The sequence below is a fragment of the Apus apus genome, chromosome 9 (genome assembly GCF_020740795.1).
Source record: "Apus apus isolate bApuApu2 chromosome 9, bApuApu2.pri.cur, whole genome shotgun sequence".
NCBI lineage: Eukaryota > Metazoa > Chordata > Aves > Apodiformes > Apodidae > Apus > Apus apus.
In genome coordinates, this window is record NC_067290.1 from 11779612 (window position 1) to 11803384 (window position 23773).

The 23773-nt window shown below is 36.4% G+C and overlaps 1 protein-coding gene across 5 annotated transcripts in view; it reads right to left on the reverse strand.

Annotated features, from left to right (window-relative positions):
* The window catches only part of CACNA2D3 (calcium voltage-gated channel auxiliary subunit alpha2delta 3), a 373089-nt gene that overhangs the window by 260807 nt on the left and 88509 nt on the right, over positions 1-23773 (reverse strand). For all 5 annotated transcript variants that reach the window (XM_051627834.1, XM_051627837.1, XM_051627833.1 and 2 more), the window contains exon 4: positions 413-472. In XM_051627834.1, the coding sequence (XP_051483794.1) occupies positions 413-472 (60 nt within the window). The remainder of the gene's footprint in view (positions 1-412; positions 473-23773) is intronic.

Genomic DNA, 23773 nt, shown 5'->3' on the forward strand with positions numbered 1-23773 from the left:
TCCAAATACAAACCATTTGCACAAATCAAGGTCATACTAATCCCATCCCTGTGGGTCCCACCCCATCTGCAAATTCAACTCTCTACAGAATAATTCCTTGCCAGTACACTGCAATGATGAAACATGCTGCTAATTATTGTGTTTAAAAATCTTGACCTAAGCAGACAAGCAGGGAATTTGAATGAAATCTCTAAAAGAGTAAAATCCACCTGCTTGGTCTCCCGACACTAAAACACTAAATGTGTAACCTGTCAAAATACTGACCTGACCTTCATTAATTCCATTTTCTGTAATCAGTACCTTCTATTACTCACATGCTTGGCTTTCTACAGCTGTTCTTCAAGTAAGCTATTGTATAAACCATTACAGTATATTATGATGATAAATAATTAAGAAAATAATTAACAATTACCTGTAGGTCAGCATCAAACTCATGTTTCAGGTAAGCATCTTCTGCAGCTTCAACAAGACGCTGGGGAAAAAAAGGGGGGAAAATGGTGTATTTTTAAAATAACAGAAAACATCTTTAAATCCAAGTGTTTCTTCCAGTATAACAACAGGAATTGTTTGAGAATTGCATAATTCATTGTCACCACACGATATGAAACTCCACAGAGTAGAAATAAATCAGGGTTTTTTAAACCCTTAGCATCCAGGATTGGTGGTACAAAACTCTCGAAGCAGCTCAATTACTAGGAAATAAAGTAAAAACAAAACCAGGTCAGCTTTTCCTGTAGTGCTCAGGCTCCCATTCTGATGCTGAGTTTTGAAAGAACAGAAAATGAAGTTTTGCTTTCACACTGTACCTTATTTTGTACCTAGGAGCCCTTTAAAAATCTTTCTTAAAGCAGGAGGTATTTCCTAATAACACACTTGATTGCAAGCATTGGAAATAAGAAGGAAGTTCTGAATAACACATCAAATATAAAAGATTACACAAATAGAGATTAGGTTTGTTTACTTAGCAGATGTGAAGCATTGTGCATATTGCCCTAACACAATGCATAATCACAAGAAGATTTTTCTGCTTTTACAGAAGTAATCTTTACTGAATGAACTGTTTCCCACCCAAGACAAGTCAAACCAGAACTGAACTGAAAAATGCAGCAGCTCAGCTTCCCACACACACCACATGGGTAAAGGACCCAACACCTACAGTGCAACAGGCCGTGGGAGGGGAAGCCAGGAAAAAATAAAACTGAAGTTCTATGGAATTGCTCCTAGTGCTCCTGTCTGTATGAATAGTAGTAGAAACAGACCTTGTGGTTTGAGAGGTTATCAAACATTAATTTGACCCACAAGTTTATTTGCATTTAGAATTTCAAGAGGGAAGTAACACACACTATTCTGAGGGGGAAGCCTCAACAGCAGCTGGAATAGATTCTTAAACATTTGAATGGTCTCACAAGTTCAGCATGTCAGTGACCTGCTGAAGGTATTTGACAAATCAAGCCCTCCTTTTTTAAGTATGAAGAAGTCATTTTATGCAAAATAACTACTCTAATTAAATGCAGTTCTGCAGGTGGATACTCCTTTATATTGAAACAATCAGTGCGTTACCACTCTATGTGCATCTGATACCAAAGATCATGACTCTGATGAGTCTGAAGGAAAAAGAGACAGCAGGGTAAAAAAAAATTCTTTGTGCAGGAATGAATACAGGGAAAAAGAAAGGTTTTCCTTCTGTGCTGAAATATTTACTTACTCATCAGAAGAAAAATTATCACAGTATTTCATGAGATACTAGTGCCTAGATATTAGTACTTAGTGGGCTAGAAGATAATTCATAGCTTCTTATATAGTTTGTATTGATCCCAATGTGTTTCAATTACATTTTTGCCTCAGTGAAATAAATTTAAACTAAGATTTATCCCCCCCATGTAAGAAATAGCTAGAGAAGCATAAGAAGGGTAATAGCAGAAACTCTGGTAAAGGAGGCCAGCTCAGAAATGAGAAGTACTGATGGACACTTTATTGGTTTATTCATTAAGATTTTGGTTGTTACATTTGTTCTTTTTTAAAAAAAAGTTCCATAAGTTTAAGCAACATACTCTACAGGAAACAGAACAAGAAAAAAAACAATCTGCCTACATGTATTTTTCCCTGAAGACATGGATACAAACACAATCACACACTCTTACATGCTTCACCCTCACAAATCTAAAAAAGAAAAATTAATTTTTGTACAGTGGATGTAAACAACACAGCTGTATGCTGCATTTTCTATGTAACAGTGCTTAGCCACAGTTTGCTTTAAATATCTCAACACTGTTATTAAGGAGACTATGAGAAATCTGGGAGAGCTACAGAAAAGGTAATCTAGTAATAAGCCTAAATTCACAAAATCACATACCCGTGTATACACAAAGATTATATACGAATGAAGAAATGATCTATAAATGTTTGGAAGTTCTGGGTTTCTTTAGTTGATTGGTTGCTTTTTTGGGGTGTTTTTTCTGCTTGTTGGGGGGGGGGGGGTGTTGGGTTTTTGGTGGTTGTTTTTTTTTGTTTGGTTTGGTTTTTTGTTGTTGTTGTCATCTTGTTGGTTTTTTTGGTTTTTTTTTTTTTAAAGTCTCCAAAGGGATGAAGCACGATGGAATAAATTCCTCAACACTCTGGAGGAAAAAGTATAAAAACCACATGTAAGACTGCAATATTCCAATATTGAGGCCAGAAATCCCTTCTAAAATATTTTAATGACTGAATAGTTATCTAGCAATTATTCCCAACATCAGCATGATTAGCAATTGTAACTTAATAGTTTATAATGACACTCTTAAGACAAATGCCAATATTTTCACTTGAGTAAACATGCTTAAAATAATTGCTGTAGCAAGTAGATGCTTACCAAGTTGTGATTATCCTGAAGGGAATTGTGAATGATGAACACTGAGTGAGCACTGTTAGAGTTACACCTTCTAAGGGTCTATATTTAAGGAGCATTTAGCTCTACACATGGAAAGGTGTTCACACACACAGCCAAGTCGAGGGCAGCATTTAGTCTTTATCTAAAGAACAATTGTCACATTCTATGGCACAGTTCAACTGAGGTTTCCCCAGTTAAGGAACTAATCCTTGTCACTTTCCCAATACCTGTAAATATGAGAAAGATTAACTGATTTATCCAGCATATCACAATGCCACATGGATAAAAACAGGGCACGAATTAGGAGATGGCACATGCACATGAAAAAAAACCCAGAACAGTCACCAAATATGATATCAATGTGTGCTATTTTTAGTAGTACTAGTATATAATGTAGAGCAGGCTGAGAGAAATACCTTTTTCCTCTAAAAAAAAAAATAATCACTGAGCTACCTCTGAATAGCGTAATATTCTTGACAAATTATATTTTAATTTTAGTAAACTGATAGTCCCTGACAAATTCTCATTCAAGTCAGGTTATAGAGATTGCAGAGGAAAGGTGAATGAAACAGAATGGATGAGAGAAAAATAGAATTCACCTGAAAGGGGAAAAGGAACAGATGGGCAGAAAGGTGAAAACAAATGAAGAAAACAACAATTTCTTTCATGTTTTGTAGCAAGTTTTCTTGTTCATTACCAAGTAAAAACCAGCAGTATTCAGCATATGGAAAGAACTTAGAACTACCAAGAGTAACCCTTCTTCAGGTTAAATACTCAGTGCAATTTTAATAACCTTACTATTAATTTGAACATCTAATTTCCAATAAAAATTTACAGTAATTAAGCTGTGAACATGTAAAAAAAAAATTCCTAAAGTGCAGACAGATAACTATTTAAAACATAGTTCAGCAGTCAAGTATATTCCTGGGAGATAAACCAAAACTTGTGTTTCAATCATCAGAGCAATTTTCTTCACTGGCTTCTTTGTGAGAAGCCTACACCGTGTGGTGGGAGCAGTCAGAGATTACCACACTTGAAAAACATTACCCAGGTACCTTCCTATGCCTTCCCCATTTTGGGGTTCATTTCAGAAGTGAAAAAGGAATTCCCTCTCCAGGGAAACAGCAAGGCTGCAGGTGCTTTGAAAACTCCTGAAAAGGTTGGGCTGTTTTGGGAAAGAACAGGATTTATTAGTATGAAGTGATATTAGGTACTCTCCTGGCATTGGTGATAATTCTGTCCCAAGTTGTCCTCATTTCCATCAGGGTTCTGGGGTTTGCTTCTTTCACAGTTCATTTAGTGGAGAAGGTAGAGAAGCCAACAGAGAGTACCTAATGCAGTTCATCAGTGCCCCTGTTCCTTCCTGTGCTAGAGAACAGTACCAAGTAAGTACCAGGAAGGCACCGATGTGCTCACAGCCCTCGTGGCCTCCCTGCTTTTACTGCAAGTAGCTTTGCACTTTTTGCTGTAACCAACGGGATATCAGAGACTGATGCTGATCTTGGAGGAATATTTGCTACCATCAGAAATACAAGAGTTTTACAGGCCAATGATAACAGACTTGCAATTTGGCTGGTTTTATCCTTGAGACTGGGGGGGGAAGTGGTCCAGAAGCACATTTTATTTCCCACTCTGTTCTCCTCAGTTACAAGGTCTTTTTTAGGAAATACTATCACTAAAACTGCTGTGGCTAAGATGCACTAAAAATTATTTAAATAATTTTATCTTGCTATTTGAGTTCCTACTGCTTGTAGCTCAAGACATATCAATCTTGCAACTAGTGCCATACAAAAAAATAACTGCTCTATGACTACTACCAAATTCTACTACAACAACTCACTAGGCAATGCTTAACCACAGTTAGTGTTGCATCAAAACAGAATCAAAGCACAAACTATAAATAAAAGATAAAAATAAATTTAAAGCCTAGCAATTATTGTAAATAACTTCAATTACCCACTTACATTCATTTAAGATTGGCAGATTTTCAGGTTGATTGTTTTTAGAGTGCTATCTGGTTTTTTGAAGTAACAAAGAATTCAGCTTGGCAAGAGCTGGACAAACAGAAATGAAATTGCAAATGGATTAAAGTATATGAAACTCGTACATTGTATAACAGTGGCTAAGACAATCCTGGAGTTATTAGAATCATTTCTAACTTAACTAGTTCAACATTAAATTTAGTTATGGCATCTGAAGATTGCCATGGCATGGAAGGAAGACTGCAGATGAAGAAGGTAACACATTTGTCTTGTATCGAGTTCTGCTGGGCTCAAGGCTGTTCAAAGCCAATATATCAGATACAAAATATGCAGATTATCAAATCTCCTACCATGTTGTTTTGTCTACCACAGAGCAGAAAGGAATGATGTGCTAAAAAAGTTTTATTCTATACTTTTAATTCCATATGTCCCAGCCATCAAGGAATCAGTTCAACTGCAGACACAACTTAGAGCTGTTTCAGGGCTATTTAAAATGTGGTTTTTCTGCCTATGATACAGCATGAACCAGCTCCTTCAGGCACCTCTCATCTCAGGATCAAGATGAAGGTTCTTCAGCATTTCACACTGATCCTGTATTCATCCAAGTTTGGGTAATTCTGTGAAAATACCTTTATGTATCTTTTGAATTCCACTTGCAACATGACAACAAAATTTGTAAAGTTTTGTTTTCAATGAGCAATGAATAATTCACAACTGGTACATTGGTCTCTTCCACATAAAGATAAAAACCTATTTACAATGTTACTTAGTAAAATATCTTCCAAAATCAAGGGAATCTGGCCTGTGCATGTATCTAAATACCTATTTGTGTATGCACACATTTATATATATTTTATATATATATTTAATACTAACATGTAAGTATCATTATGATCCTTTATTCCTGTCCCCTGTACTGAAATCACTAGACTAAAACATCTAATTTATTGTTTTCACACATTTAAGCTACCACAAGTCACACCCTTGACCTGACTGTCACAATCACTACCCTGTTTGTATTATGCCAGACTGTCTTTCTGCATTTCAATATAGTGAGGACTTTGACAGTGTCCAAATAAAAATGCTGGATGCTTGACAGATATTGTTGAAGACAGACTTGGGATAACTGTTTTTATTTAAGTTCATTTACAGCAAAATTCTCCATTGGTAGGATTTATCTCACCTAACCTCAGCTATCACAAAGTTAATAATCTCGCTACAAATCAACTAAGCATCGTTTGCATGTAGACACAGAAAACTCCAAAGGTGCCACTTGTCCCCTTCTAAAATAGCTCATGGAATACTGGTAAGAACTTCAGGGCTTTTTCTTCACTCTTTGTTTCATTAGATGTTTATTTTCACATGAATGAAGTCCAGGGAGATGAATGCCATGCTGTATGCGTAACATGAATGAGCTGAAGACAGATGGAAATATTCCCATGCTCTCTCAATCAGGGAAAGGAATCTTGAAGTTACATGTCCCAACAAGCCCTGGGACTAATTGAGATGTTTTTGTTCTCTTTACATTTAGAAACATCGAGTGAAACCAATTGTCTTTCCTCTGTTCCCTCTCAGCTATTTTTCTCACCTCCGCACTAAGGCTCAATTTCCCAAGCTAATTCAAATTCAGCTTGCAATTTGCAGTCCAGTTCAACAAAATCAGCTATGGTACGCTCCCCTTTCAGTTTCCAACCAGATTACTATCACACAGCAACACCAAAAAAACACCCCTCAAATTTATTACTCAAAACAAAGGTCAGTTCCAGAGTTTGCAGGGACTTTTTTCAGTTGCCTACCCCAGCACTTAATCACAAGACATTGAGCCTTGACTTTGCTTTCAGACCAAACCATGAAAATAGCAGGTATTACTCTTTCTCAAGTGAAGTCAATTGGACTGGTTTTTTACTTCCCACAGGTTCAGATTTTCAGTTGCCAATAGACTAAATTAAAGGGAAATTAAGGAAAAACAAAACTAAAACCAACCAAAACAAACAAACAAAACCCAGCCCCCTGTTTTCTACTAAAACGCTCCCAACTCCCCATTGCAAGTGGAATTCTCTAAGCTAGATATTGAGGCAATTAGAGTATTATTGTGAAGATGTGATAAGGAGGTACTTCATGATGTAAGGGGGAGGTGTTTTTTCAATTTATAAAAGGGATACGATAAAGAAATTGTAGCAAACATTCCATCTCTCACAATAACTGATCTAAGAATTTAAATAAAACAGTATTTACATTGTTATATTTCTATAATTTTATAACAAAAACATGATGCTAAAAAGTTTAAACACTATAATGGATGCAAAGCCAAACTAAGCTAGGAAATGCCAGAAATTAAGTTGCCTCTAACTTAATCCCCAGTATTATAGCATCATTTTTTCCATATGATTTTCCTTGGTTAGAACACTGAAAAATACCAATATCTTTGCAGTCCTCACTAACAGAGTGATGGCAGTTGGTGTTCATTTTGAGATGTAAGAGTAATGAATTTTGCAAGCATTCACCTGACTGAGAAATCTAGCGTTAAATTCAGATTACACAGGTTACTTTGGCCCATTTCAGTGCTGCAACATGCCAAATTCTGCATTCAAATATAACCACAGTTTAGTTCTGTTCCTTTACTATCTCACCACAGCCCTGTAACTACTCCCATTTCTTTCCTATCCCCCTCTCTGTATCCTGAGCTCATGAAGCTCATATTGCATGTCACAAACTCCAAGGCTAAGATGTTTCACTCTCTCTCCACCTCTTCTCTAGCACTTACCAATTATTCTTCCTCCTCCTTCATCAGCCTTGGCTCTCACACTGCCAAGCACTTTCACAACCACTCTTTTCCAGGCTGCTACCAATACCTCAAGCCCTCATTCTGCCAACCTGTATTTCCAATTTTTCCCTGTTCCATGTAGAATCTCATTGACTCCACCTAGAAAATCTTGTATAATTTATACTTCTAGATCCCAGCACAGTCCAATCCTGTACCCTTTTATATCTCCTTAAACACTCTTATTTTTCTCCTTGTACCAGTACCTTCCTCAGCCTCTCCTAAACCCACCAACAGACTCCCTTGGCTGCTGACCTTTCCATTTTCCAGAGCCCTAACAGGAACGCAGATAGAGATGAGACAAGAAATCTTTCTCCTGTGTCTAGAGGGCAAATGTGCTTCAGGAGAGAAGGACTTTATCTCCTGCGCCTGCTGCTGGCTAAAGTCACAAGTGGCTAATGGTGCAATTGCAGGAAACTCTCATTCAACCTTGTACTGAAAAATCAGCATGCAAAGAATTTTGAAAGATCTCACAGATAGTTTTGCTCCAATACATTTCTAAAGGCCAAATGCCTCAGTGTGCAGTTTCCAAATGTTAACTTGATCCAGCTGGAACAGATTTTCCAAGAAAACCTGTCAAGGCCACATCCCTGCCAATTTCTAGAGCTGGTTCCCAAGCACAGGAGTGTTACAGAGTCTTAATGAAAAGAACATCAGTGAAGAGTAAATCAATACCGTCCCCTCCCCACCTAGTTTCTTTCTTGGAAATAGATGAAGTTCAAAGATAAAATTCCAAGTTGTTTTTGTCTCCTGGACTCTACCTTATCATTCTTAAGACTTTATTACTGTCAAAGATGCTGAAATTAATTACAAAAGCAACTTCCAGACTAATTGATAATTTAGTGTTTTCATAATTTTGTATATTCTGGAAGGTCTGGTAAAAAAAAAAGGCTACACTGAAACTGTCTTTTCACATGCACATCTAGCTGATTAGTCCTGCAGTCTTATGTCCATGCTTAGTAACTAAATATTGGTTCCATGTACCTAGAAGGATTTTCTGGCACACTGTGAATTAATGCTGAAGTCAAAGAATAATACAGAAGCATCACTTTTCCAAAGTCATGGTTACATACAGACTTAGAAATTTATATATAGGTACAGATTCCACCCAGTTAATTTATTAAATATTTTTGTAATAACAGCCAGTATTTTTTGCTGCATCTCAAGAACAGTATTAAACTGTCCTTGTAATTAAAAGAACATTTGCAAATTCCTAAACCCAAAGGAAAGGCTGCATTGCATAGTCAAAACCTTATCTGCTTTACTGTGTAAAGATAAGTTCAAATCCAGTGGGTGCTTTGGTTTTTATTAAGAAAAGTCTTGCAAATTGTATTCTCCTAGTAACTAAAAGATTGCTGTATTTTCATCTCTTAATTAGTTTTTATCCACTGAAACATTCAGCACTTAATTATTGTATGTAGGTTTATTTGGAGAACAAAGTAAAACATGCAACATTGTACCTCATTTCTCTTAAGTCTGACACAATTCTAGATTTCGCTGTGTCCTAGGGAACTCATTTCTTAGAATACTCTCAATTTTCTTAATAATTTTTCCTCTTGACTCTCCAAGTACTTCTAAAATCCACTTGGGGAGCAATATCAGTATTCACATAGCTAACTAACACCTGCAGGTTCAATAAGAGACAGCCGAAGACTGCAACCAAGCTGACAAAAACTAATACCTTATGTTTCAAGAGGCAGTGAGTAAACTACAACAATCATTTTTCACTTATCTTGCATTATAGAACAGTGAGCCACCCCATGCTACTGGCAAGGCTTCCTCTGCTGACTGAAAGACTCCCTCACCCACACCACAGGCTCTTTGGTCAGATGTTCATCTACAACCAGCAAGTGTGCTCCAACCTTCAGTTCCTAACAAGGACAAAACCCCCAAGGTCATTAATGTTGCTACAAGCAATTTTAACTCCCAGTCAACTCTGATCCTGAGAAAAGTGCAAAACACATTTTTCCTAATAAACCATGAAACCCTAATGACCTGTAAGTGCTGATGCTCCTTACCTTCTAAGTTTTTTTTTCCAATTTAAAACCCATGCACTGGTGTAGGACAATCACAACTTGAGAGACACAAAGGAGAAAGGAAAGATCCCAGCCAACTCCCTGGTTCCATATGGAGGCAGACTTCCCCTTTGTCGAGTCTTTATTCTATGGCGCTGCTGACGCTTTGCAGGCTGAATCCTCTGTGAACACCTGGACTTTGTACACTCCAATAGACCTATACCCAGCCCTGGCAATATAGCAGGACCAAAGCCTGGTATGAGAATGGGTGATAGTTTCTCCAGCTCAGGGTTTATGGGGTGACACAGCAGGAGACTACCTTAAGCAAACCCCTGGGGCCAACCTTAGATGTTACCACGTCACCCTCTGATACCAGCAACAGAGGTTTATTATTGTAGACCTGGTGGGTTTGTGCAATGTTAGATTGTGAAATGTCTCATCCATTGCCTATTAAATCTGTTGGTCAACCTCTGTTAAACACTAAGGTGTTAGACTTGGCTTTTAGGTAGTACCTTTCCAGCCCTGTTAGCAGTTACAACCCATTCCAGGGTAATAAACTGGATAAAGAGATTTGCAGTATTTGTCATGGAAAATATGTAATACTGTTGAAATGAAGATCAAATGAAATACACTTTCTACAGCAAAAACATTATAATTCTTGTTTTTACTACATCAGGATACAAGTGAGTCAAACAAACTAAGTAATTATGCTTTCATCCTAGACCCTTGAAAAAATAAATACCAAATCAAAATGAAGAACACTTCTGTGTAACACTGAAATGGTTCTGAATGAGTTTTCACCAACTGGATTTTTTTCTATTTCTGATACATTACACAGTCCGTATAAACTATTTAAGACCTCAATTATATAAGTACCAGCAAATAGTAATAAAAATTAAAAAAAAAAAAAAGAAAAAAGACAAAAAGACAAAGCAATGACTTCTGGCATCAGAAAATTTTTCAGTGGTCTGCTGAAACTATTGGTAGAACATCAGAAATAAGAATTTGTGGAAAAGCCTTAGCTGAAAGATTCAGTTCAGTAATAGAGTCTACAGAGCTAGTGCATATGTAATAAACACAAATACTTATAAAATATCTTGCAGCTGAGTTTACACTCTTCCTTCCATGACCCTGTACAATCTACAATTGTTCACAAGCAATTTACCTATAACACTTCTGAATTCAAAATATTACACTGGTAAGGTCTCCTAAAATTTCTTTGTTCTCCTCACTTTTAACTCGACAACATGAGGTCATTAACAAATGCTGCCATGTTACTAACTTTGCCAAGCTTTTTAGACTAGACTGGTGTTTCCTGAGCTAGCCAAAAGAAACCCTTGCTACAGTCTGCCAGAGCCCACCCTCTGCACACCCTGCCTGCCAGTAGAGCAGGCAGGCACCTTCGGAGCATTTCCCTCTGAGGGAAGGTTCCAGAACAGCATTACCTGAGTGCAACAGATTTGCCAAGTTTTGCTGCTCTTTGATCAATTCTTAAAGACCCAACTTCTTGCTTTCAAAGTCCACCTATCATCACTGCAGGGCTGCTATAAGTGGTCTTGGAAGGAGCAGGACACTGCCACTGGGTAAGAGAGAACAGAGCTGACTGGGCCTCAGTGAGGCAGCAAATGACACCCATACGTCCCTTCGGTTGTGGCTGCTACACAGATGTGGTATAAACAGTTGTTTATCACTGCCCTGAACTTTCCCCAGAAACCTGCTGCAAGTTCTAACCATAAAGACATTAATAGTTTCATATAAAATGTTGATTACTTTCTAGTCAATGGCTTCATACAGTACATAGCTTTTTAAGAATCTATATAGATACAAATAAATGTAGTTAAGTAAGATTGCAAGGTTGGAGACTTTCTAAAATGAATAAGATCTTTTTGCTTGAAACCCTCTCCAATCACTAAAAAACGTCAAAACAACTACTATTTAAAACGCAAAACACACAGCAATTTTTTTTGCATGTCTTTAGCAAAGGCTACCATTTATCATCAGAGCTTTTCTTTACAGATTTGTAAGGAAATAAGCTGTGCTTTGCTGGGATCTACTTGAATGTTTGGAAAAGAAAACCAACTGCTTTATTACGAATTTTTAGGTAAGTGCATTTCATCGTGTTGATTGATGAACACAGCAACCTATTGATCTAATGTGCCAGATCCTAATAGCATCTCCAAAACTTGACATTCTTAAGGCACTAACCGAATCCAAAGTGCAAGTAGTTCTTACTCATTAGCAGTCTACTTGTGAAGTGCTCTTTCCCCATCACTGCTCTCTTCAAAGCCTTATTTAACATTCCACTGTCAAAATAAAATACAACTATGGCTATGTCACCCTGAAAATTTCAAATACAGGGATTTTTTTTCCTTCCACGTCTCCTTAAAAAGTAATTTTTATTATCTAGTGTAACTAAGAATAAAGTCTGGTTGCTGTACCTAACATTTTCTGGACAGCACAGAATTTTGGGGACAAAGACTGCCACCTTTTGGCAACAGTCTGTAACACAAAAAACCCCTCATGAATATTAATACTGCTCTAGTAAATATTTTTCTTGTATTATTTTAGTAAATTATATCAAGCAAGCTAACTGAAGAACAAAGCATAAGGTTCAACTGAAGCCAGTCTGAATAAACTCTACCTTTAGGCTTGCTATATATAAGGTTTCTTAACATAAATTAAAGAAATCAGAGCTAGGGTATTTTTCCTGAAGGACACTATGAGTAGATAGCCCTGGCTTACAATGTTGAATATTACACAGAAAAAAAATCATTTAAAGATAAAACCATGAAAGGCACATATTAATTCTTTTATGCACAGTTTTCTTTTCCATGAAGTACTGATTCAACCTTTTAGGAGGTGAGCCCTATAGATTAGGTCAGGAGATCTAAAGAAAAACTATTAAATAATAATTGTATTATAATACCAGTAATGTATTACCAACACAACTCTGCTGTTCCCACATTTTCAGTGCTTAATCTTGGAAAAAACTATTTTCGTTCAGGTTTTTGAGTAATTTGGGTTTTTTTGTTAATTACTGAAAAAAAATGGGTAAAACCAAATTCCATCATACAGCATAACACCTACGCTGGCATAGATTCAACAGGAAGACCTTTACAGCTGGTAAAGATGGAAAAAGAACATCAGGGATGGTTGAGTCACAAATCCCTGGAGATGTTTAAAAGACATGTAGATGTCTTTTACACAGAAAAAGACATTTTTGTTAAAAAAAAATGCAACTATGGAAAGATGAAAAGAGTATTTTACTGAGCTCCTCAATGCTGAAATTTACAAAAGCAAACAATCAGCCTTTTTCTAGACAGCTGAGCCATTTGTAGAATAATGAAATTGTGAAGAGCTTCAAGAGGCAATCAGAATACTGAGGAGTAACAAAAGCACCAGGTGTGAGTAATCTTGCCATTGAATTATCAAGACCAGAGGGAAAAAGGAAGTCAAACTATTTCTGGGGCTATTTAGTTGGTTTGAGTTTGGGGAAAATTTTCAAGCATGAGACGTATGCTGTATTCCTGTTTTAAAACTTAAAAACCATAATAATCTACTCATTTATAGGAAATTAATCTGGAGAACAGCATTTGGAAGCTTTAGCTTAAAATGATATTTAAAAAATCAGTTACATTACATATGTATACATCATCTACAAATGTTGGAGGAGGTTTTGGGTTTGAGTTCTTTGTTGTTGCCCTTGGTTTTAATTGTATTAAACAAAAAAATCTTTTGAAACTGGGAACTTACACAAAACTTTAGTCATCATTTTAAGAACCTAAAAACCTTCAAAATTCAGAGCTGACCTCTTTAAAGACTTGCTGTGCTGAAAACAAGTTACGAACTCCATGTCATAAAGAATTTCATTGATTTAACTGAATTTCATCAGTATAATTCTGCTTTTACTAGTGGGAGTTATGAAAGCAGATGAAAGGTAGCAGAGCACAGCAGAGCCGACTACCTGACTGGCACCATAACTGTCCTGCACAGATGGAAGAGGGATATGTTACAGGCTTCCAGATCACACAATTCACAGCTCTTTGGAGTAGTATGACAGCACACCCTGCCTAGAAAGGATTTTGCTTCTGTCAGCAGGACTTCCATATGGGGCCTGCCATGTTCCCAACTCACACATACATTACACCAGTTGCTGAAGAATGTGCCATTTACAGTCTTTTCAAAATCATGTCCTGATGGTGAGGCTTAGTGTCTTTAATACCCTTCCCTTGATAGTTTTCAGCTGATGCAGGAAGTAAAGAGAAACGTTTCTTATGACTCTCAATATAAAGGGTAGGCATAGGGGTGTAGGACAGCATTGCTACATTGGCAGCCTCTGAGTTTCTGTTGGTGTTGAGTTTTCCAGGGGTGGATCTTTTTGTTTGATGGGTTTGTTATTGTTTTGAGGGTTTTCTGCACATGCTACTTAGTCTGATTTGCATGAGTTATTTAAGCTTCTCTTTTTCCAACGTGTGTTTGGACCGTTGGGAAAATTATATTCAAATAAAAATACGTATGCAAGATATTTTTTGTGAATCTTTAAGATTAATGATGACCAAGTCATAAACCAATAAAACTTGCAAAGTCAATTTTATTGCACAAATGTGTAACAGACTGTGTAAATGGTAACTAAATCCTCAATTTTTAGAAGTTGTGATATTGATTTCTCCTTTAGACATTCAGCAAGGATTTCCAAAAGCAGAAGCTGAAACTCAGTGATCTCCACTGATACATCCAGGAATATATTTCAGTTCCTTATTAACACAGTCAAACAGCAATATGACAAAGGATTGTACTGCACTATTATACAGTAGTATAGCAACACAGTAGAAGTACAGTAATGCAACACTCTCATGAACACTATTATTGATATATTCATTCAGATCACATTTTGGTACAAAGGTTGCACTGACCACCATCTTGCCTACCTGCCTGATAAGGTAGGTGGAAGAATAGCATCCTGTCATAATTATACTTCGCATATATATGTTGTACGTATTAACTGTTAAAATCTGCAAAAAACAGTCACAGGAAATTGCAATTCCAACCCTACCCTATTTATGCAGGCATCATACAGAGATCTGCCTGATGACCTCCGAAGTGAAAAAGTTGCCATCCCATAATATTTTCCTAGGCAGATACTTTTAATTCTACTTTCTTGTTCTGATAGAGTAAATGAATGCAACACAGCATCATTAGAAGACTGATTTTAAGGAAGATAGCTAGGACAGAATCTAATAGAAAGGCCCAATATGATAATTTTAAATATTTTCAGTCCCATTCTTATAAGCAGTTTCACAGATAATACTTCAATTTATGCAGGCTATGGTGGTTTGGACTAGTTTCCCAGATAATTTACCCTGTGATACAGCTTTGCATTTTTAAAAAAAATAATTTAATCTCCATTGTAAAAGACTGCAGAAAAACCAAACAAAAATCTACCACACTAAGCGAGCCAACATAGTAACAATATTGTTTTGTTTATTACTCCAATCTCTATTTTGCTTTATGTTTACATTTTTTATTATGCCATGGAAGTATCAAAGGATATGCTAATGATAATTCAAAGTGGCAGTGACAGATAACATTTTAAAGGTGAAATGCATAATTTTCTAATAACCTTGGTAGCACAGTCACCTTCTCTGAAACACAAGGTGCAAAGCCAGTCTTTTTGCATCACATTACTAAGCCTCAGAAACTAATAAGTAGTAAGCCTCAGGTTTTGATCTTTTTTTTCTGGGTGTTTTCTGTTTTGTTTGTTTGGGTTTTTTTATATCTAGAGGCAAAACTTATTTGGACATGTTGCTACTTCAAAATGCACAGTATTCTATTTCAGCTTCAACTGTTAAAAGAATTGTAAAACATACCTTTAGAACTGTAAGACAGCCAATAGTTTTCTGCAGATATGCTGGTAAAGCTGCACAAAAACACCTGTTCAGCCACCTTAAATTACAGTATTAAAATCAGCAGTTTTGTGTGGCAATTGTTATATTCAAATATTGCTTATGCATAAAGATCAAACCTTGAAAACTATGGGGTTTACTCTGCTGAGATATCTAACTATTTACATCCCCAGAGTAGTTTGGAGTCATTCACTTCTCAGCTCATTTAACAGATTTTACACTGATTTCTTCCACCTCAATTAATATTGGCTAAAACATTAGAAAATGTGACTTTTTTTTTGCATAAAAGAGAAAAATATTAGAAACATTTCCAACTGATCTGCATCTACCAACCATCACCGTTATGTTATAACATGTAACATTATACTCTCTTCATATTTTGCAACCAGAAGGCACATTATTGTAGGTAAATGTTTTCAAAAACTTTTCTCTAAAAATTCAAATGCAGAAGCCCTGTGTTTTCAAGCCATATATTAATATTACAGCACATTTTTGGGCAACTGTAAGAATGAGAAGTTTATATATACAAATGAATTTATGTTAAAAAAACCAAACCAACAAACCAAAAAAACCACCACCACAAAAAAAAAAAACACACAAAAAACCCACAACCAACCAACCCTACAAGATATATCAATAGGTAGCAAAATAACTTGATTTCCAAGATGAAAGGGCTGAAATTGCACCTTTCAAACCTGACTCAAAATATTATACTATCTCTGACACCAAACCTGAGTGGCAGCACGTTAAGTTCCAGCAGCACACCAGCCTCCCCTGGTGACTAATACGCCCATTTCCTCTTCCCAAAAGATGATCCATAAGCAACAGTTCCTTTTTCAGTTTAGCAACATTACTTGAGTTGCTGTTGCTTTTTAGCAGTTACTTTTCAGCCACTCATATGCTTTTCCTATCCTATTAACATTGCATACAGTGGAGAGAGCAAGGACAAAAGAATGTGGTTTGTACTTGGAGTGGACAAAAGGAAAATATGAGGCTATTTCTCATGTATTCCCGTTACACTTCATTCTACCCTCGAGAAAAGTAAACCTACCTACCTCCCACCGCCTTTTATTGTGGAAAGTTCCACTGCACCACAGAAATTAAGCCATTAATGATGTGCTTTTCACACTGGAACTGCATTTTCATTCACATCCATTTCCAAATCCTCCAGTGGCAATTTGACAGCTATTTTTCCAGAGTCCCCCAGAATGGAATTAACTCAGAGATCTCTCTGAACAGTATCTGGCAGAAGCCAAATTTCTCCATCCGAGGAATTTAGAAGGCAAGTAGTTATCAGTATCAGCTACAATACACCTTTATTCAGAAAGTTCAAATTCATCCGTTGCCCTAATCAGGATTTAAAAGTCTGTGTACAGCCTGACAAAGCACCACCAAGAACCCCACCAGCTCTGGGTTCAAGAGAAAAAGTTTTCTTGTCTGAAAATTCAACCTTGACTGAAAATTCAGTCAAGTTCCCGGAATAAACTCCTGCCCATCATTCACGTAACCTACCAAAAGTCCACTCGGGAAAGTCAAACATAAAATCACTTTCTCAAAAATCATTGTGAAACTTTAATTTTTTAAAAGCTCCAAACTTAGGGGCTTACGAGGGCATTCCTTACCACAAAGGAATTTGCCTGATGAGCTGGCACCCAGCTCTGTGTCCCCTAGGGCCGTGCCGCTCCCGGACATAGGGCAGCCAACACGCAGTGTACAAACTGCTGCTACATCTTTTCTAAGAATTCAGTGGTTTTAGGGTTATTTACTCCATTCATTTTGGTTCCCTAAGGAGGTAATAAGCAAAGAAATATATCAAGATTCCGGAGTCTTTTCTATGAGCTACCAGGATAAAAATAATAATCTGCACAGCTGCTTTAGCAGCACTGAGAGGAGCCAGTTCCATCAGAGGCATGGAAATAATTCCAATTCCAATTTCACACCAAGTGCTAACTGAGGACTGCAGAGAGGGTGTGTGTGACCCAGCCAGCAATGCTCTGGTTTCAGAGTGATTTGCCTTCCACGGAAGCTCCTTTTCACAGTCACTCATTATAAATCTCATTCACAAATACAAGGTCAAGAATTTCAAAGCCAATTAATTCTGTTCTTTAGTCTGAGGGAAAAATCACAGATCTTACTGTCTCTACAGCCTGGCCAGAGGCAGGGGAAAACCAACCAAACAAGCTGCTCCTGTAGGTAGCAGGGAACGTGTTAACATAATTTAGGAATCCCTTGCTCATTTAAATATAGTAAGATTAATATTCCAAGTACATCTTCTGTAGTTGTCTTCATGGAATTATCAGGAACTACCTACCTAAAGAGTGTAAAGATCTGTAGATCCTTCCTGGGTCTAAGAGGGCTAATATCAGCCAGAGATGTCAGAGATGGAAGGGATCACTCCTCACAGGAGGCAGCTACTGAAGGGGAGCAGCACAGCTCTGGGGGGAAATGCTAATTCAGAGCTTGAAGAAATGAAATGAGCGAGGGTGGCATTTCATCCTTGAGGTTTAAGGTTTATTTCCAAAGCCAAAGAAAATGAAGCTCAGGGATGCTGTGAACTCAGACTGACAGATTTCATACAGCTTAGCTCAAAAGTAATAAATGCCTTGGTGGTATTCCTTTCTTTTTTAATTAAGTGATTTCCAGATAGAGCAAACAGGACTATAAAAATTAAAGGATACACCAAATCTTATTACTAGTTCTTCTGTCTGCTACTCCAGAGGGAATTTTACCATTTCCAGAAGCTCTCTGTATTTCTGCCTAGTTTTTGTCTTGTTCTGAGGCAAATTTGATGCCAAGTCCAGAAGATGGGGAAGTTGCTATACAGGATTAATTTCAGCTGCAATTCCTGTTTCAAAGCATCTCTTTGAAGGTATTGCATGCAGCAGATTTTATATTCTCAGAACATACACATCACTGCATATCTACTTTGCCTGACAGTTTAAGTGAGATATTTAAATATTCTCTCTTGATTGCAATATTCCACATTTTTCCCAAGTCCCACAAAATCCTTTGCTGTCAACATCTTCCTCCTATATCACACAGTACCTACACAACATACTCTGAATTGTAAGGAACATCCACACAGCAGAAATACTAGTTATGCCCTATGGCAGAACTCAGGTTAATTACTAAAATAAGAAAGAGATCCAAAACACTGCTTAGGGACCATTTTGTACCAGTATCTCTTGCAATTGCCAAAGGCAGGTTTCTAGAGAAAGAAAAAGGTGCTTTATGAACCCTCGAAACTATCAGTACAAGGGCTGCACATACATCAAAACTAAAGAAAAGGAAATAGCCTTCAGGTTTAGAAACAGAGCTTGATTTCAAATAAAAACAACAAGCACAAACCTGACTTTGGTAAAAAATGAAACTCCATTAAAAACTTGAGAGTTTTTTTGTGTGTGCAAGGAGAGAATGGCATTTCTAGTAAAATGAGAGAGTTCTCTGAAGACATGACAGCCAGCTAGTGGGGGATCTCATCTAAAGATCTGAGCAACAGCATTCATACGCTTACACCTGGGCATTATGGATTCTAGATTGGAGCTGACCTTATAAAACACTCTCCCTGCAACAGGTACATTCCACAGAGATCAGGGAATTCACGTTGGCCTTTATTGCACCCAAAAGTATAAGGTGAAAAGTCTGAAGCTTAAACCAGAGTACAGCTACCAAATCATGAGTGAGGCTTTGAGGTCTAAACCATTGTCATATCAACTGATCTGAAGGTTCAAGACTTGAGCCAGCTGGCTGCCTGTGCTACAGTTCTTGCCGGGACCATAAGACCTTGGTCACCACTAAGGGGGAGTTTATGATCTTTTCTGTTATATCATTCTTGCATCATGATGCCATTTACTACATCCCAATACCATTCACACTCACCTATTAGAAACATTTTTACATTAAAAAAAAAAAATCTGTGTTCTTCAGTTTCAAGGGTGTTCTCTGAGTTTCAGCTTAAATGAGAAATTTTAAAAGTAAATTTTGTATACTTTATTTTTATTTTATTCTTCCCCAAATAAATGTCAAGCTTGACCATCTCTAAGGCAAAAAAAATCTCACAGCAAGCCTCGAGGTGTTTAGGGATGAAGAGATAAAGAAGCAAAATTTTATCAGAATAACTGAGGAGATAAGAATAGCTGAGAATATCACCTTTGTTAACAAGAGGTTTACATTAAGTTTACAAAATTTAAATCTAAGGTAACTTCTATTTGACATTATGGTCAAGACCATAAACATTGCCCGACTGCCTGTGGTCTTAGTGAGGCTTTAAGAATGACAAAACCACAGCTTATTATGAAATTGCCAATACCTAGAAAAAAACAAGTTTATTTATGCTGGAATTTGGTAGGACGATGGAGCACCTAGTCAGAGACTGCCAAGTTATGATTCACTAAGCAGAGTCAAGGTTAGACCCAGATGCCAATAAAGATTCATTAAGTATGAAATACAGTATCAGCAGTGTCTTTGTAATGACCTGAATGCTAATTTTGGCTCAGAGTACCGGAATTCCCCAAGGAAGGAAAGGCAAAGGGGAACAACTTAACAGCTTTTAACCACAAAATTGATAACATGTAGAACATCTGAAAAGATACTGAGAGTTACATAAAAGTGAAAGGAGGCAAGTGATATACAATGTTGCAAATTAATAGTGTTTAGTGTTAGATTTTTCTTCACTTATTTTGTTGCATAGTTATTTTAAAATTATGATTACTGCACCAAAATTAAAATTTGCAGCATCTAATTAATATATGATGCCACATATAAGACTAAACCAGTTAGTTAACACAACAGCACCTAGAGAAAGGAATAAAATATGTGCATTTTTTTATTATTCTCAACTCCTCATAAATAAATATCATGAGAAATAATTAACTAGTAGAAAGAAAAGCTCAATTTTCAAAAGTAGTAAAATTGCGTGGAAAGAAATACTGAGATTGAGATATCCTTTTTAAAATAAAATGAAAATAAATAAAAAGAAAGCTTACAAAGTTGGTAGAGTAATATGTTTTTGTTTTTATTAAATTTTATATCCTGTTTTCATGCTAGTAAGTTATACCTGCTTGTCTCCCAAGAAATATTACGAGAAGCCAATAGTGAATTCAGACTAAATGAAATTTCATCCTGGATAAAATTTTGTTCTTTTACTTTAGACTGAAATTAAATTTTCAACCACTTTAGATTGCAGTGCAATTAATTTCTGAAGTGACAATCACCATATCACTTTCTCATTTCATTTTTTAAAGCATTTGTTCTTTGTAACATAAAGAGAACCAAAGAATAGATGTTTACAATAGATAACAAAGCCAACATTTTCTTAGATTCAGTCCCATCAGCAGTAACTCCAAGTTAGCACTGAAGGCTGGCCAAAGTCCTCTGTGAAATGAGTTGCTGGTGCTAATGATTTCTGACTGCACAAAGGTCCATATGCAATCAGTATGACCGGGTAAACATGTTAGCTTTGACAGACTGACTGCAGAGGATTAACTGGGCTTTGAGGTGAATCATTCTTGTCACCACACATAAAGATCATAACTAAATTTACAGTCTGAAAAGATGTTTTCCTTGATACTGGCATTAATGATAATGTGCAAAATATTTTGCATGATTTAAAGAAGAAAATGTACATGTACATGCAATGCAAGATGAAGTATATCACCTACATTGGTGCCTGCAAGGAGTGTAGCCTTGTAAGATCTGCAAGAACAGCCCTCTCCTCTGGGAGCAAAAGAGATGCAGGGGTATTGCTGCCTGGTGCTTCTATCACAGGCACTAAATTCTCCTTGAAGAAATGCATAATGTTTATAGTTACTTATAAATTCCACCTCCTTGTCTAAATTCTGGGACAATATTGCAGAGTTTATATTTATACCTGGAAGGTCGTGCATCCTCCTTAGTCTGTGCTCTACAGAGTAACCTATCAGAGTAACCTAAGATCAATTGTCATTATGACAAAGCACTACATTACACTGTGATTCTCAAGTTTGCTGCTGCAGAAAGAAGCTATTTAAGATTTCATTTAATAATGCATAATATATGAAAGGCTTATTATTTTTGCTGACCTCTGCATTTTAGAGTAAATATTTTAGTTATGCCATACAGAAAACCTAGAGTTTGTTTTGACTACACTTTATATCCCTTTAACATCCAGAATTCTCATCAGGAGAAGCTGGACTTAACGATTTTACAGCTACATAAGATAAAGATTCTCCCATCCCTGCCATGCACCCATGAGATACTAGCAGTAAAAACATTTATGCCTACAGATTGACACAATAATATATGTTATATTAAAATGTTTTAAGAAAATGTGATATAGAGGCCATAATTTTGTATCACTTTTCTTTTTAAACAATTTTAAAGTATGCTCTGTTTTCTTTGTAATAAACCCATATTATTTTCTGTGCCGCTACTCAAATGTATGATCAGGGATCACACTGACACAACCACACGTTTTCACCTGTTTCCCTGTGTTACTTCTACACATGCAGAAATATGAGTCTTACAAAACTGGGTCACACCTGCACGATAAAAGCTGACTTTTCACACCCAGTTATTAGCAAACTCATCTTTAAAAATATTCTAAGACTCCTTTATTCTTCCTGCTGTTCCTTGACCACAATAATTCTTAATCTTTCTTCATAAAAAGTGACTTGTTGCACTAAAACTTTTCAGACTCATGGCAGCATAACTGTTACGTAATTGGTACTTCAAAACGTGTATCGATACACTCAGAGTAGAGAAAAAAAATAAGATAATTCAGTTCCAGAAACAGGGAGCAGGTGGAACCATTCCCAAATTCATAATGATTTTCTTAGGGGATAAATTAATTAAAATAGCTAATTCTATCAAACTAAACCAAATCTCTATAGCTTAGAGTATTTTGTATAAGAAGTACTAAAAATCCAAGTAGCTTCAACTACAATCAATTATCGTAACTGGTTTAATTTCAATCAAATTTTCCAGCATTCTGAAAGGGTAGAAGCCTTCTTTTCAAATCCTTAGCTTCAAAATAAACACCTCATTCATATACAAAACCTGTCTTGTGACTTTTTCCATCTCTTTCATTGTTATTGACAGCTGTCAAGTTCCACTTGTCCTTATTTCTTCATAGGAGAAGAACCTGTCTTGCAATCTCATGCATTGAAAGCAAGATGAACTATAAGGCCTTACAGCCACCAGGCCTGCATCATCTACAGCGTTGAGTCCTCTCTCTAGGCAGTAAAGTAAAAGCTGAAGATTCAGCACATGGTTGTGTCTGACACTGTATCACACTGATTTGATCTCAGGAAACAAGATGATGAACACAAAGACAAAGGCCAGAAACATGCTGCATTCTATAAAACTATTTTTTAGTTAAAGATTGTCACTGTCTCATAAGCTCTGCAAACTACCGAGTCTTTCAAAAGCAAAGAGTTCTAACAATTTTAAGCTGAGCTCTTCAAGATGTTTACAGTCTGTGTTAATCCACCACATTATGTCAGCAGGTAAGAGACATAACAGCTCCAAACCTCTCTCCAGCAGTGGTCAGCACTACATGATGAAGAAAAGGACTAAAGAAACATGATAATTTTTTTTTTTTTCAGTAAACCATTCCAGCTTGTGGCAATTACTGTTGTACGTCCTTCTTCAGTTAAAGGTTCTCCATTAGTATAATAATTAGCCACCTATGGACTCATCTTTTATGAATTTATCCAATCCCTCATTGAACTTCATAAAAAATAAAGATCAAGAGGTTAGTGATTTAATTTCTATATCATGAGCATAGAATTATCTAAAAGCAAAAGGGAAATAACTATTTTCCATTTCTATAATGATTCATAGTGACATTTAAATGAAAATTGCTTAAATTAAAAATCAAGGCAATATTTATGTTTTCATATGTCAAAAATATTTGCATTCAAATAAGACAATTTAGTCTTCTTAGATCCATCTCAAAAATAACTGTAGCAATATTTTTCAAGTTCAAAAAGTAAAACTCCATAAATATCCATAAAAGTAACACAATTGAGATAAATGTAGAATTAATGACTCTAGAATTACTAATTTACTGGCACATTTCCAAAGCACTAAGTCACCCTCTCACCACAAGATATGGGAAATTAGTGATAAAAATAAGATTTTCCTGACAAAACTCTTTACATATATATATGTATATCAATCAAGAAACTAAAATACAAACCAATCTT